This window comes from Numida meleagris, chromosome 2 (genome assembly GCF_002078875.1).
Source record: "Numida meleagris isolate 19003 breed g44 Domestic line chromosome 2, NumMel1.0, whole genome shotgun sequence".
Taxonomy (NCBI): Eukaryota; Metazoa; Chordata; class Aves; order Galliformes; family Numididae; genus Numida; species Numida meleagris.
In genome coordinates this window covers 135083856-135099782 of record NC_034410.1, presented here as the reverse complement: position 1 = coordinate 135099782, position 15927 = coordinate 135083856, and the positions used below count along the sequence as shown (strand labels likewise).

General features: G+C 41.7%; 1 protein-coding gene across 2 annotated transcripts in view; it reads right to left on the bottom strand.

The window, feature by feature from the left end:
- Positions 1 to 15927, bottom strand: part of DEPTOR (DEP domain containing MTOR interacting protein) — a 74803-nt gene that overhangs the window by 28885 nt on the left and 29991 nt on the right. For both annotated transcript variants that reach the window (XM_021387106.1, XM_021387107.1), the window contains 2 exons: positions 14041 to 14164; positions 8657 to 8835 (listed from right to left, as the gene is read on the bottom strand). In XM_021387106.1, the coding sequence (XP_021242781.1) occupies positions 8657 to 8835; positions 14041 to 14164 (303 nt within the window). The remainder of the gene's footprint in view (positions 1 to 8656; positions 8836 to 14040; positions 14165 to 15927) is intronic.

Sequence of the window (15927 nt, the reverse complement as noted above, 5' to 3'; positions counted from 1 at the left end):
GTCTCACCACCCTCACAGTAAAGAACTTCTTCCTAATATCTAGTCTAAATGTACCCTCTTCCAATTTAAAACCATTTCCCCTTGCCCTGTCACTACATGGCCTTATAAAAAGTCCCTCCCCAGCTTTCCTGTAGGCCCCCTTCAGCTACTGGAAGGCTGCTATAAGGTCTTCCCAGAGCCTTCTCTTCTCCAGGCTGAAAAACCCTCTACTGGGTTACATGAAAACGTACCTCTGCTTGGATAGTGACCAATAATGACCATTTAATTGAGTCCAATTATTTTTATGCTGCCTCATTTATCCATAGAGTTTTCAAATTTCATCAGTAAAGTTTTTAGATGGTCATTCCATATTTGCACTACTGTTAAGAAGAAAAAAATCAGACTATTTATTTTGGCATTTCTCAGACTGTGAACACCTAATGTTGCAACTTTGGCAGTTCTTGTGCCTGGCTGCTTTGCAGTTTCTGTCCAAATATTTGAAATATAAACTGCAATGTCCATGCAAATCTTCTTTCAGCTTCTGATTCCAACACAAAATCTGGGGATCTACACAGGGCCCAAACAGCCTTTTCTTCTGGAAGGAGACTGATACACAACAGCGATAAAAACTTTAGCTTTAAGTTGAATACATGGAACTGAGGAGACTTTAGAAAGTACAAAACCCTATTTTAATAAATGGTGTGATTCATGCTTTAAAAATCAAACTATTTTCATAACTGGCTCTTTCCCCAGATCCCTCCCACAACCTCAGTTCTCCATGATTTTCAGGACTGATAATCCACGCACATCTCCAGCGTGGTGATTAATGTTTTCTATCAGCTGAACACTGCAGTGCCAGCAGACCCCATGCGGCGATGCACCCAGCTGCTCTGCATGTCCCCAGAAACATGAAGTTGTCACTCACTGAGCCCATGGCTTGAGGTGGGACTTGGCTCCTTCATGTCAAGGGCGCAGTGGGAAGGAGATCAAAGTTCCCTGAGGAGCTGAAGAGCTGCTCTCTCCCCAGTGCAGTGGAGGACACAGTCAGGTGTGTGCTGGTTTGAGTGAGCGCGTGCCTATGCTGGGGCTAAGAGGTTAGAAAAGTTTTGGCAATGTACATGGAGTTTTCAGCACTGATATTTCAGGTCTTTCCCTACTTGAAGCCGCAGGAAGCACTGAACCCTTCCCAGCAGCACACAGGACATTTCCAAGTAGTTTGGTGTAAGACAGTAATTCCAGTTTATCCTGAAGTAGATTTTACCTTTCTGCTGAGATAGCTTGCTCTATTATAGTGGAGTTAAATCTATCCTGAAGCTGCAGGAGACCATTCAGGACCTCCCCCACTACTGGCTGCAGTGCTCTGCCCTTTCTCATGGCAAGTCTCAGAAGACCACATCAGTTTTGACCTCTAACAAGGGACAACTTTCCCCTCAAAAAGTTGACATCATACTGAAAACAAATGTGGAACAGTGTGAAACATCACCAAGCCCTCTGACAGATCGTGGGGAGTGGTGGGTGCTGCTGATTGCCAGGAGGGAGGGCCTCCCCAGGCCCTGCCCCTCCCCTTGGCAAGGGCTCACCTCCAGGCCTGTGGCTTTTGCTTCCACACTCCCTTCTCCTAAGCAGATGCAGTGTTCAGAAGGGAAGGAAACAAATCAGCTCGGTTTTTATCTCTTAGCAGAAAAGCAGTGGAGGTGTGAATCCACTTTGGCCTGGGGAGACTGCAGGTTTGGAGGAGGTGATCTGCCTGGCCCCGAGCTCCCTGCCTTCAGCATGGCCTCACGTGGCTCAGTGCTGCCAGCATGGCCATGCGGCCTGCACCTGCCCTGCCGTGCTGCTCTCCGGCCTTCACTGACATCCATGTGGCGGGGAAGAATAAACGAAACTTCATTCTACACTGGACAATGCTTTTTCCACTCCTCTTCCTGTTTTTCTAAAGCTAATCTGGTTTCTGCAAATCTGTTTTAATAAAGCCACCTATTCATATTGGTTTCCTCTTACACATGGATGAATTCCACCTGCTTGGAGCTCCCTCCAGTCGAGGCAGAGGCAGCACGATGCTCAGCCAGCAGGCAGCCTTGCAGCATTGGCTTTCCACACCATAAAAATACAACACTTGCATTTCCATCTTTTATCAAAGTATACACGCCCTGCAGACTGCAGATAAGCCCACCTGCGAATGCACTCACCCGGCATTCCCAGCTCCTGGCACTGCAGCTGTACTATGTGGGATTGTTTTCTCATTTGGATTATGAGGAGTTCACTGGGAGCAGAGAATGGAGCTCAGTTTGAACAGCTCCAGTTTCCACTGACTCTTGTATAAAGCTGTAAGGCTGATCCTGTTGCTGAAATACGGAATCCAGAGAGCTGTTCCAGCTCAACCCAGCTAAAGGTGAAGCCAGTGAGCATGTCCAACAAGTGACAACTGTCCAGAAAAACAAAGTGATAGAGATAACAATCTGAGCTGTTTCTATGAAATATGGTATATTCATGTGGTGAATAAAACATCTAGGCAACTTTTAAGCTGCCTTCAAAACATCAGGATCACAATACAGAGGTCTCAAAAGTCCCTCAGGGGCTGAAATGCACTGAGTCTCCAGCTTCTATTAAAGCAGTGTGTTCTGCTCAGTGCATTAGCATCTTATTTTAGCTGCCTTAAAATAGGTACTCAGAAAAATGTTTCTATATACATCTGGTCTTTCCAGCAGGTTTGCAGTCTATTTGCAGTCTATTTTCAAATACGCGCTCCTTACTCTAGAATGAAAAGCCGCTGTTGAATCACACTCATTTCAGCAGCCTTTTCAGTTTGTGTATGAGGATTTATCATCTTTAATTTAGCAAGTTTACAGAACATAGCCAACTGCTTTTCTCTGCTTCCAAATAAAGTATGGAAAGTACAGGCTGTGGCAAGGGAAGCAGAAGATGAAAAGGCCCATCTGGGTATCTTTTTTGTGTTGCAGCTGTTAAAAACTGAAACCCATTCTCTGACAGAAAGATAGAATTCAGTAGTTAATATGAAAAGGCGTCTTCATACGTTATTTCTGTAACATATAGATATGTGTGTGCCTTTTTCAAAGAAACAAACACATTCCTGCTTTAGATAAGGACAACTACAAGGAGCACAATGAGGAATAGGAAGGTGGAGGATTTTACAGTCATGTGTAAAGTTCTTATTCTCTTACTTTCCTACCAAGGTGAAATGATGAAAAACATGTAGCTTTAGCATAAGCAGTTGAATAACCAGGTGTTACTGTCCATCTGTACGAGGACTGCCAGGGAAAGAATGCCATGCAGACAAACAACTCAGTGCAGCTGCCTAGCATCATCACTTGGGGAACTGGGCTTATAACAGAAACAAAGGTGTGCTGGAGGAATTCAAAGACTGACTGAATGCTTGTGCTTCACTGAGATAAATCAGAGCACCATTTGTGAAAATAAAATCTTTTTCTGTTACTACTACAATAAAATATGGGATATAGAGCTATATAGACTGAATACTATAAAGAATGATATATAATTCTATATAATACTGTATGTAATAAATACTTGGATGTATCCAGCAGCTGATAGGCTCCAGGTGTTAGATCAACTAGAAAAAAAATACAAAAATCCATGTGTTAACTTTGGAGGAGGAAATCTACGGCCGGTTAAGCCAAGGGCTTATGGGATAGTTCAATGGCATTTAGAAATTGCTCACTGTAATTAGTAATTTCAAGATAAGGGGTTCCAAAGTGAAATCACAAATTAAGAAAGAAGTCTCTATTTCACATATATGGAAAATTTTCACTAATGAAATAAGAAACATCAACTAATCATAAGCAATTGAGCATATAAAGTAAATATAATGTGTTACAATTTACAGAAATTGTAGTTGAACATTTCAACAAAAGCAAAAGAGATAATAAATTTTTAGATATCTAATCCACTTTCACAGTTTAAAGAACTTGTAACTGCATCATGTGTCTGGATGCTCACAACTAAACACAGTGATCAACTTGCTGAAAAAAGGTATGCAATCCTCGCAGAGAATAGAGAAAGTTCAATACATGCTTAAGACTTCTCCACAGAGACAGAGAGATAGCATATGTCAATATTTACTGTTCTCACTAAGTCACTACAAAATGTTTGTTTTCATCTCTGAAAGTAATTTGCACAGTGGAGTTTTGCTGATAAAGGATTAACGCTTGAGAGGAGGTAAACACCTGCTTCTGTGCTAAGCACTACATATGCATGCCATGGACTCACGAGGGCTGGCCAGGTGCAATCAGCTCAATTAAACTTTTTTAAGCTGAAATATATTGTTAGTGGGGTGGGGGGAATACATCGTGCCTGGAACATCTTCACACACATTTACTGTCATTATAAAATCCTAGCACTAATCAGATGTTTCAAGCAAGGTATCTGCTAGCCGGTCACCTCCATTTGAGATTTTCCCACCCCTCAATCATTCAGGAAAGCAAATTCCACGTCTTTTCCATCACCCATCAAATGTGTTCCTCTGCTGGTCCAGCGCTGGGAAGCTGCATTTGGACATGCTGTTGACCAACAGCAGGTAGGGAGCAGTGGGCAGCAATGCAAACCACTTCTGCTAAACCATGCTGCAGTCACTGCCTAGGCAAGGTGCTGGGCAGATGTCAGATCCAGTGTATCAGTGAGGAAATCACACAGAGCACATGCACTCAAAAGCAAGAAGCAGCTTGGAAAACAGCAACAGCAAAGGAGACAGAATGTGAGTTGGCATGGGAGGATGAGCACTGCTGCTCCACCATGCACCTCTTGCACGCACATGCTGCACTGGGTGCCCTGCAGGACAAGCACCCTGTATCTACACACCACAAAATACTGAAGAGGGTTTCAAAATGTTTGGTGGCTGCCACAGGGGAAATATAAATATTCACCTTGTGAAGATGTTAACAACGGATAAGTTCCTCTCACTGGTATTGACCAGATTTTAAAAATGGAATGTACTTGTCACTTGATAACCTTAAAGACCTTAAAGTTTTCTGCAACAGGGGCAAATGTTTCTTCACCCTCCCCACGTTCTGCACCCAGTCAGTCCTGGTAGGAGGACCACAGAGCTTAGTCTGTGCCAGCACTCCTCTGGTATTGGGGCTATAGGAGCAGAGTAAATGCCACAGAAGATGCCATAACCAACTGGCGTGAGCCCAAAGATGATGCCAGGAAGAACCCTATGTATGTCCTCTTTCCTCCTTGGACATCTCGGTATCTCTGTTTTCCAGTCTGAGCAAGGGCTGTGACTGTATGTGGATGCTCATGCTATGCTCTGCCTGCCTCAGCCCACCCTTGCTTTTGTCTGATCCATCCCGCGGCTGGCAGAGGGTTTTCTTTGCCTCTTATTGCGTGTGAATTTTGACCACAGCAGTTAATTTATCCCACTGTTTCCCTCTGAAGAAGAACTAGAAAAGATCCAGCTTCCTAGAAGGAATTCTTAACCTGTTAACACTGAAAAGCTCTATGTACCTCAGCATACTAGAAATGGGCTTTCATACAGTTGCCAAACGTGTTCTGTGCCCCTTTTATCCTTGCTGTTGCAAGCACATAGCCATGTTTATGATTCCTCCCACAATCTTCATTCCTGTATTCTGCCAAAGACCATCGTGTTCACAAATGCAGAATAATAACTACTGGCATTTACACTGCCAACGCAAGCCATCAAGAAATGTACAGTGCACAATACTCTGCTACCTATAATGTTTTTATTCCATGGTACCTGGGGGTATCAGTTTGTAGGAAAGGACATCTGGCTCCTATTTGTGAAAACAGCAGTTTGTGGGTTACCATTTGTATGCGCCAGTGGAATTCTTGATGAAAACAATTCAGAACTTTAGCACATTTCATCATTTTAATTTATGGAAGGGGAAATGTGTATAGTAATACATGCCCAAAGAGATCAGGAGGATTCTTTTTAAACCAAAACGTCTGATGTTTTTACAGCATTTACACAATTCCTCTTAAATCAATGTTTTCCTTTTTAAAATTAGCATCAGTGTTTGTTTCCTGTGTGAAACCTGGTTTGTGTCTGAGCAATTAAAGTGAGGGCAAATGCGACAGGAAACTACTTTGAATACAGTACTTCAGCTGCAAAATACAACTTTTCTGAGTAATTGAAATGAAAGTCAGTATCAGTAAAAATAAATTGCACAATGCAGTTGTGGCTGGAAAATTACTATGGAGACTGGTGACTTGATACAACTGTTTCTGTTACTTTGTATTGCATTAGGTAAGGTAATAAATATTTAATAAGAATAGTAGAGCAAGCTTCATTTTATTCCACATTGTGCATATCAAACAATCCTGCTAGCAAAAGATTGCCTTTAAGGCAGGAAGATGTTTCATTCTCCACTCCTGTCCCGTCAAGAGCCTTTGCTGGCTCTGCCAACAAGGATGCCAATTAGTGTCAAGTAACATTTTGGGACTGTTGATGTAATACACAACAAAAGGAATGTACTGTGGTGAAGTGGACTTGCTGTACTAAGAGACAGAAAACGCCATTTTTATTTTGGTAATTGGACCTAGAATTCAGTGAGATGGAGAAGAGAGAATACCACTCCCACCACATTAGGGTTTACATCTCCAGTCGGAAACTGTGAAGGTCTCATTTGGAGTTCTGTTGTCAGAGAAAGGAGACGCTGTATAAACCTTCAAAAGGCACAGATCATATCCACTTGCTCAGGTGAACCCCAACAGTTCAGTAGTTATTCAGCTTGCTCTGTCACCAATATTCCTAATGCTATCTAGATAAATAGTTTCTGTGAAATTCAGAGGAGAATGAAATCTGTTTGGAAGTGTGCACAAAGCATGTCTACTAAAGAGAAATCTCAGGGAAATTACTCAGGTTAATTATACTTCCAGCTTCTTCAGCTGGTCCCACTGAGCCGCCTTTGCCCATAGAACAGTGGAGTGAGGAAGACGACCGTACCTCGGAGCGAGAAGGCGGCTTCCTTCAACAGTCAGTCAGACAGTTCCCAGAGCCCCTTGTCATGGTCACATCGTGGCTTTCAGATCTGACAGAACACTTCACACATGATGTTGACATTAGAAGAGGTTGGGCAGGGGATAAAACTTCAGAACTAGTCAGGGCAGTCCCAAATGGTGAGCAAGGCCAGCACTGTCAAAAATCTCCCCAGAAACCCTGCGTGACACGGACAAAACTACTTCCTTGCCAATGGCACAAGAACAACATTTGATCTGCAATGAGTGTCATATCCTGACTTTCTTAGCTCTGCAAAGATTTCAATAGAAAAGTAAATCCAGCTTCAGAGTACGTATCAAGTCCTGACTTTATTTCCTCTGCAAAAATGCCAACAGCAGCATAAACCTCACTCTTGCCATTTTGTTATTTTCTTTATTTTTTTTTTTCAAGGAGGTTTATCTTGTGTAGAATACACTGGAAACACACAGGTAAAAATAGGAATTAAATCATTGCTGCTATAATGAGGGGAGGTGGAATACCTTCCCTCTTCGACAAGCCCCAAGCAGTTGGCACCCTATAAATCATAGGAAGCAGAAGGGTAATTATAGAACTGGAGGCTGATTACTGTAAACATTCAGAAGTAGCTCCTAGTAATTGGAAACTAAAGATAATGTGAGCATGATCGCAACCATGAAGGAACCATGCAGGTCACTATACCCCGTCTTTTCTCTATTCCTTAAGACTGAGCTGTCTCACAAAGCAACAGGCAACAGAGTTGATCTGGCACCTTGTAAATTAACAGCCTGTTAATACTGTGAATTGTTTGTTCTCTGTCAGAATTAGTGTTGATTTGACAACATTGAAAACATCAGGATCTGATTACTTTCCTGCTGTGCATTAAGCAACACTGCTAACAGCTTCCACCAGTCGGTTCTGCCATCTTCGAGCACACCCTTCATCACTCCTGTGGGTGCTGCTGGTGCATTTATGGGGGTAAATGTCCAGTCAAAGAGGCACAGATTGCACTGAGCATAGATGATGACAAGTGAAATGAATTTTAATGCCAGGGGTGTTCATTTTTTCACTATTTGGGCCACACAGTGAGAAAACTCTCATCCACCATTAATACAGGGACCTCCTTGATGGAAGTGCACTTGCAGTCACATTGTGCTGGACCACAACGAAGTGTCAGATTTGTGCCTCAGAGGAGTTATGCCTCCAGGACCAACATCGTAACACTTGAGCTGAAAGCAATACCTTCTGTTTTACCCAAGCATACCAGAAAGATTGTGCAACATGACCAAGAGGGAAACTTGTTTTCTGACCCCAGTGCTCTGCTCCTGTCCTTAAGCAGGAAGAAACACAGAACCTGTCATTTTCACTCTACACAGAGAATGCAGCTTATTGGCAGCTCTAACCCCTACGTGATCCTCCCAAAGCAACTTATCTCAGTTACACTTCTAGATGTTAATTACTAAAGCATAAAAGTGTTTATTTTCATCCACATCCTTATATTATTATTATATATCCCCAAATTCTAGTTTTCCTCTGTATTTGACATAGAATTTTCAGAACTAAGACAAAGAACTTTTGAAAAATCCCCCCTTTCATTAAACAGCTAGAAATTATCTAGAACTGGGGCATATGACCAGCAAGACAAAAGCACTTTCACGTGACTTTACCCGAAGCAAGCACTACAAGAAAAAAAGCATAGCTTTAGCTACCTAGCAGTACATATCTCACCATGCTGTATAATCCCATGCTCCAAAAGCCTGCGGCCAAGCTGCTCAGCTTCAGTCCGTGTCGTGGCCTCTCCTTCCTGGATCAACCAGTCAATGAACTCCGATGCCACGAAGGTTCGCTCATACTTGACCCCTTCCTCTTCCCTGGCTTGCAGAAGAGTATTTTCAGAACTCATCAGCCTGGTTTGGAGGGGAAAAAATTGGTAGGGAAAATGACGCTTCAAGCAAAAAAACCAACTCCAAATCCGTTCTGGCAAATTTCACTGATGTCAAGCAAACAGATGTGAACCTCTCCCTGACTTATTAAACCTTTCCTCAAGCTATCGGTCTAAACTTAGGATGTGAATTACAGCATCTCAGTCAAGAAATTAAATTTTTATACCCTTGTATGAAGTTAAAGCTTTCTCCTTTTTTTTTTCTCTACAAGAAAATAAGGGGTTTCAGTTTCACATTTCCCATATTTAGTTCTTTAGCTTCTCTAAAAGTTAACATGTAATTCATTTCCAAATAAAATCAGCCTAAAACCACCAAATTGTAACTAATGTGTTCAAAAATTCCTAATTAATTTTTACAGGTAGCAAGACTATGCCCCTAAGTCTTTTAGATGGTTTTGAAAATCCCCCCCCTAAGCTTTATAGCAGCTGCAGAAAAATTGAAGAGGAAGGAAAGAAGGTAATTCTGTGGTCTGGGTGGTAGGGAAATGTTTGGCTTCTGGCACTTCATGATGCAGCTGCAACCAGTGAAGTGCACACCTGAAAACATTTTCAGCCACTGTGCCTCAGTCTGCTCTGCATAACACAAGAGTTAAGAGGAACATTATATGTGCCAGCAACTGGCAGGTACGTAGCTTAAATACGCTGAGAAAACTCTTCTCCATTCAAGTAACCTGAACAAACAATGCAATATAAAAACAAAACAAAAGCCTCAGTATTTTATTAATGCAAAACAGAAATCCACCTTTCTGTTGTTGGGAAACAGCAACATAGACTCCTTATTCATTAATTTCATTATTGCTCCTAATTTTTCTATTTACTGTAGACTAATGGTAAGATAACAGTTCAAGAATGGCACGTTTGAGGTTTTTTCTATGTGAGACTAATAAGGCTTCTCCCCTCACCAACTATTTGGAAATGAAAGGCACCACTGGTCTACAGCATGAAAATTTGAAGAGCTCCCAGTCTTTGCCCTTAGCATGATCAGAAGTTCGAATTTCATGTAGATTCTTATGCAGGCAACCTTGTCCTTAAATTGTCAGTGTGTCCAGGATTGATGGAAGCTGTGGGAGGCACAATAAATATATATAACACCACCTCTCCTGGTCTTCTGAATTCTGAAGTCAGGCATCAGAAATTGGTGCTATAGAAACACAGAGAGAAAAGTTTCAACTGAAATTACAATGAAGAGGTTTGATGGGACCTGGCCTTTATTATTCTCCCTGAAGGAGTTCTTGCAATGACTTTAATGAGAGCTAACCAGGAGCCTGGGCTGAGAAGATCTGAAGCCAGGCAGCAGATCAGCTAACCAAGGGCTGCTGTGCCACAGCTGGAGCTGAGTGGTGGATATAATGAACTGCTCCTGTCGGTGTTGGGATGTCACTGACAACACTTTCAAGATGAGTAAGAATGAAGAAAGTCAAAATTAGCCAAAGTCAGGAATGAGGCTGAAAGCAAGAACACGTGCAACAGGGGACAAGATAATGACTCCAGAACTCTTGCAAAGGCTTTATTCTTTTTCATATTTTGATTTGCATATGTGTGCATGGAAAACTTACCTCTCTCTCCCACACTAACCACGTTTAATACAGAGGGAGCTCCAAGGGACCATCTTTAACTGTCTCTCACTCACTGAGCATTTTCCCCTCAGAAAAAAATGCAAACCCAAAGCTTGTGCCTCTTCCTACCATCTGCTGCATGGTGACCCAGAGCTGGTTACCCAGGCTCTGTGGGCACCTAACGAAAAATCCTGAGGATTGCGTTAATTGTTCTTTGATGAGTCTATAATTAGTTGACCAGCTCACTGAAGCAGCAGATAGAAAGGTCCTTGGAAAAGAGATGCTAATCGTTTGATTTTCACAGAGCCACAAAAGAAAACTGGAAAAATATCAAGTGGAAAAACACTCAGCTTGACATTTCACACCCTTCTGCATGTGCCCAGAATAGCACTGCAAAGGATTTGGGCTTGTGAACAAACAGACGCAACAAATTGACAGGTTTACAAACCCAGAAACAGTAATCCATCACTAACTGAAGTAAATCACTGTAACTTTACTGCTGTCAACAAAATGGTACCAATTTCCATCAGCCAAAAGCCTGGTCTTTCATTAGTCAAAACTGGAAACTGCCTCCATCTCTTCTATTTTCTCATGTTTCAAAAAACCGTGAGTCCATTCATGTCAAAGCATATTATTTGCTGAAACTTGTGCTGTCCTACATGGAAGGAATGTGTTTAGCCAAACACTGAAATTCAAAGCTTTTTTTTTTTTTTTTTACTTTGTTTTATCTAAATAAATGCACCCAAGGATAAATTTGAGTCAGTCACTGATGAGGTAAAATGAAAATGATTCAAAGAACGCAGTCTCAAAATTATGTGAATGACTTCATGAAACTAAAAGTGTAAGATTTCATTTATTTCGCTGTGAAATCTGGTTGAAAATATCAGTTGAAGTCAATGTCATGAGATGACATGTAGCTCCTAAGACTGACTGCACCAGAAACATATCAATCCTGCATACCTGGCCTGCACCTGTGAGAACTGCAAATATAATAAAAATATGGTGCCTGCACAATTTGATTTAAAAAAAAAAGCTGTGAAAAGTCTGTGCTGGATTTATTCAAGACTTGCAGGGAGGATTTTGTCAAACAGGAGACATGCTTATGTTGTCCAATCTCTTTGGTCAGCCCCGCAGAGTACGAAAACTGATATTGTCAATGGACCTAATAAAATCTTCAGGAATTTTTAGGAAAGCTTGAAGCAGTAGGAAACCCATTATATTTCATCTCTAGTTATAAACTTAAAGCTCAAAGCAAGTTTGCAGAAAGGATTACCAAAGTTTGCATTTATGTGCAGGGAATCTGAGCTACTTATGGTTTTCAGTGGAAATGAGGGGAAGATACAGTCAGAGACTGATTTTAAATCTTTTAACTAGGCAAGTAGAACCACGGAAGACATTCACGATAGGTAAAGGAGGTGTTGACACAGAATAAAAGAGTACAGGGTACAAGGACCAATATGGTCACACAAAAGGAGGACAGGGAAAGGTTGCTCCTTGGCTAGGGGACAGACCTGGTGTCCCATGTCCCAGGGAGAGGACGGGGCATCTACCCTTCACTGCTATCTGAATGCTGGGAACCTGCTGCTCTTCTGACCATACAACTGTCTGCTGATCCTCTTAAATATTTTTGCTTAGTTTACTCATCTAGGTTAAAAATCTGCATGAATGATGTTGGATAATGTCTGCAATTTTTGGCAAGCACAAACTATGCTGGCTTCTGAATGTAACAGTACTCCAGCTCTGATGCGATGGGTGGGAAAGTGCAGGAAATACTACTACAATGCCGATCTTAAATGAGCTAAGCCTAATGAAGGCCGGCAATATCTGAAAGGCTGAGACACATTTCTAAGATATGCTGTAAACAGACAGATTTCCTTTGTCATAGTCACATTCACATAGTGAATTTTTACTAGCTTTGACTGTCACAAACTGATTTTGAAATGCCATGTATTTTTTAATCTATGCTACATTTAGCACTTGGGATGGGTTTTAAAAGTTTCAGAACCCTTTATATGCATTGCTTAGGAGCAACCACCTCATGAGGATGAGTTATACTTAGGTATAGGTGCTGCTTTTGGTACTAACTCCTTTTCCAAGATGAATGCCATTATAAACATTGTTCTGCTGGTGTCATGTAGGGCAAACTGGACACTAAATATTGGTTTGGGGATGGTTCTTCACACAGAGAAATGGGGATGGAAGTAGAAACTCTGGAAGAACAATTTTTCCTGCTTTGGCTCATTTCATGCAAGGGACTGTTACCAGCCTCACCAAGAAAAAACTACTTTGCTCACAGAAGCCAAAAACTGAAAGCAAGGTTGCAGTCTAGACACACCAATCAACTTTCCACAGAATGGGTTGTGCCTGGGGGCAGCGTGTTGCAGTCTTCAGGAGCAAATGCTGTGCTATGTAGAGCACAGGAGATTTTGCAGAAGGGCATTTCAACTGACCATTCTGTGTATCCAATGAAGAATTTTTCCCAGCAGTGTATTTTCTTCTGTTTTGCCTGATTTGTTTTCACGTTAATAGTCACAATCATGGAAAATTGACACAGCAGGTGCAATAAAAGGAGTGGCATTTACAATTGTGGGTTTTTCTTATATTTCAGATTAATTGCTCTTTCACAGACTGCCCTTCATAGCCTTCATAGACATCAGCTTTTAAACCCGGCGTTGTCATGATAGCAGGTATAGAGCTCCAGTAAAGATACCCAGTCCCCAGTTTGCAGAAAGCTGCAGAGCTGGCAAAGTGTTTGGAAGGTGCTTCCAATAACACACCCAGTCCCCGGGCAGCTCTGAGCACAGCACTTGGCAGCCTTCCCCTGTTCTGCTGATCTTCTGCACCTGCCCTCTTGAGCAGGGGAACTAGAAGATAGGCACTGGTCTGGCATTTCGGAAAATCCCTGGGACACATTAGCAATAAGGGGCTGTTCAGTGGGGGTTCATGGCTGTGGTATCAGCCTTCTGCTTAGTCATTCATTATAGATTGGGAAGTATAGTTAAGCTGCTTGGCTATCTGACAGAAGTATTCCAGTGGGATAGCCAGTATCTCAGCACAACCAATAATTTGAAATCTTAATTAGATATTCTTGATTTTATTTTTTTTTGTGCAACTGCTTTTTGTATAATCTCTTTAATGCAGAAGCTTTGCAGGCTGGAACAGTGAAGTTTAATTTCACTTATTATTTGAAATCATACCTCCTGGTGAAGTTTCAACAGATATTTAGCCACTTGTTCATTACATTTTGATGTACTAAAATTGTGGAGTTTGTGATTACAGTTTTACAGAACAAATCATTTGTGACTATTTTTATAAAATATGATGCAAGGACTTAAATTTACATTGGGTTTTCCTATGGCATGTATTTACAACAGAGAACATAAAAAAATGCCATTTCATTATTAAAAAAATGCTTTAAGTGAACATGGTAGAAAACTGAAAGGAAGATGGGAAAGAGAGAAGGGTTACAAAACAAAGCCATGGTATTACATAGCCCCACTGCTGCATGATATTCAAAATTCTATGATTCTTGTCCATGAAAATCAGATGACTGAATATCATTTGCCCCCGGTAGCACTGTTATTGACACCTGACGGATACTGAATGCAACGTACTTTTCATACAGTCTTTGTCCTCTCATGAACACCTTCACCTCATTATCCAGCGGAAATGTCCCATCATCTTTTCTGAAGCGGTAGAACAGTTTGGCATCCTTGAATTCCTTATGCTCGTCACAAACTGAAACATAAAATAAAAAAATCTTCACAGGAATGTTAAAGGGTTGAGAATCCATTTAGCAGGTTCACCGGTGAAGTTCAAATCAAGCATGATTGGAGCCCGGCCCCCTGTACTTAAGACACAGCCGCATTCAGTTCTAACAAATGATGAAAGACTGAAGAAAGCTTTCAGATAAGTAACAAAATTTCTAGCTAAGAGGGATTCGTGTTCATCAGTTTCATGATTGTTGGTGTGGACCCCAGTAGCAACAAAACATCCATCTGCTGGATACCTGGAAAACCTTTTGATGTAAAATGTTTGTTTAAAAGATTCTCTTGTAGAGCATCCAATAATGTAAAGATTGGCAAACTGCTTAATGTTGCTGGTATTAGTTAAATGATGCAGCAGGAAAGCTGAGACTCGCTGCAGAATTAGTTAGAAGCAAAGCCTTCTGCCCTCTTAAAATCGTCTCTATTGCTTTGCCATGCCAGCTAGCAAATGGGAGGTGCAACAGGAGCACACTGAAAAATGCTAAGGAAGCTTTCTAAGAGAGCAGATGACAATGGGTTCATACAAATGCCAGAAGCAAGGCCATGCATGAAGGGAAGGCTGCCCAGGCAAGGTGCTGCAGCAAAGCTGTCAGCCCACAGGCATGGGCTTACCTGCTGCACCAAGGGAGCAGGAGCAGCAGCTGGCACTGCTTCCACTTGACATTGGTATGGAAAGGATGCTCTGAGTGCTCTGCAGAACTGATTAAACCTACCTGACTTCGCCCTCACTCACTTCAATAACCATTTTATTAACTTTGTGAGTAAGGGACGAAAATTTTCAACAGGCACCTCCTTTATGTGCAATACACACGCACACAAATATACACCATTTGTATCAAAGTTAGAGTGTGCAATTGGGTTCTAAAGCAGAAAACATCTGAAGGATTTGAAGGTTGTTGAAGTTTTAAACAAGCACTCAGCAATAAAATATCTATTGCTCAATTAAATTAAGTCACTCAGGCATCCATGCAACTCTTCACTGACATTTTCTCAGTAGAGGATTAAGTAGTCAGATTCGAATACCCTGTAATTACTTTATTCTTTGACTATCTATCGTGAATCCCAGTTTCCATAACAACCCGGAATTTTAATTTAATAGCTGAGCAGAAGCTGTAGAAGTGGCACACGTTCAGTATGAGCTTTTCTTTCTTTAATTAAGGTGTTGTTAATGCACTGCTGATAGCAGCAGTATTCCTGCACAGACAGTGACCCCTGCACAAATTCAGCAGTCGTCTGCTAGCAGTTGCTCTATTTTCTATTTAAAAAGAAACAAATGGTACATTTTGTCTTCTTGAAATGGGCAATACTACGCGCTTAGAATAGAGGACTTGGATCTTCTTTGTTTTTTGTGCTTTCCAGCCTCTTTGTGCGCTAAAAGGCAACTAAATGCTGCCGCTGATTTGGTAGCCTCCTTTTCATAAGTGTAAATTGTTATTCAAGGTGCTGAATGGAACAGGTCTCAAATGCACAACAAGTTTAGGAGAAAATTAATCAGGGCGCAGTCGGACATCTAACTCTTGCAGCTGTAGCAGCACAAATGTTTGTGCAGCTGGTGCAAGGAAGAGAGCTGGAGAACAAATCCCTGTGAGAAAGATGACCCTTTTTTTGCCAGCTTATTTTTCAGATGGGTTTTTCAGCTGGAAAGGGAGAACAGGGCTGTGCAGGGGGGAGTGGGGCGGCGAGGGAAGGGAAGGGAAGGGAAGGGAAGGGAAGGGAAGGGAAGGGAAGGGAAGG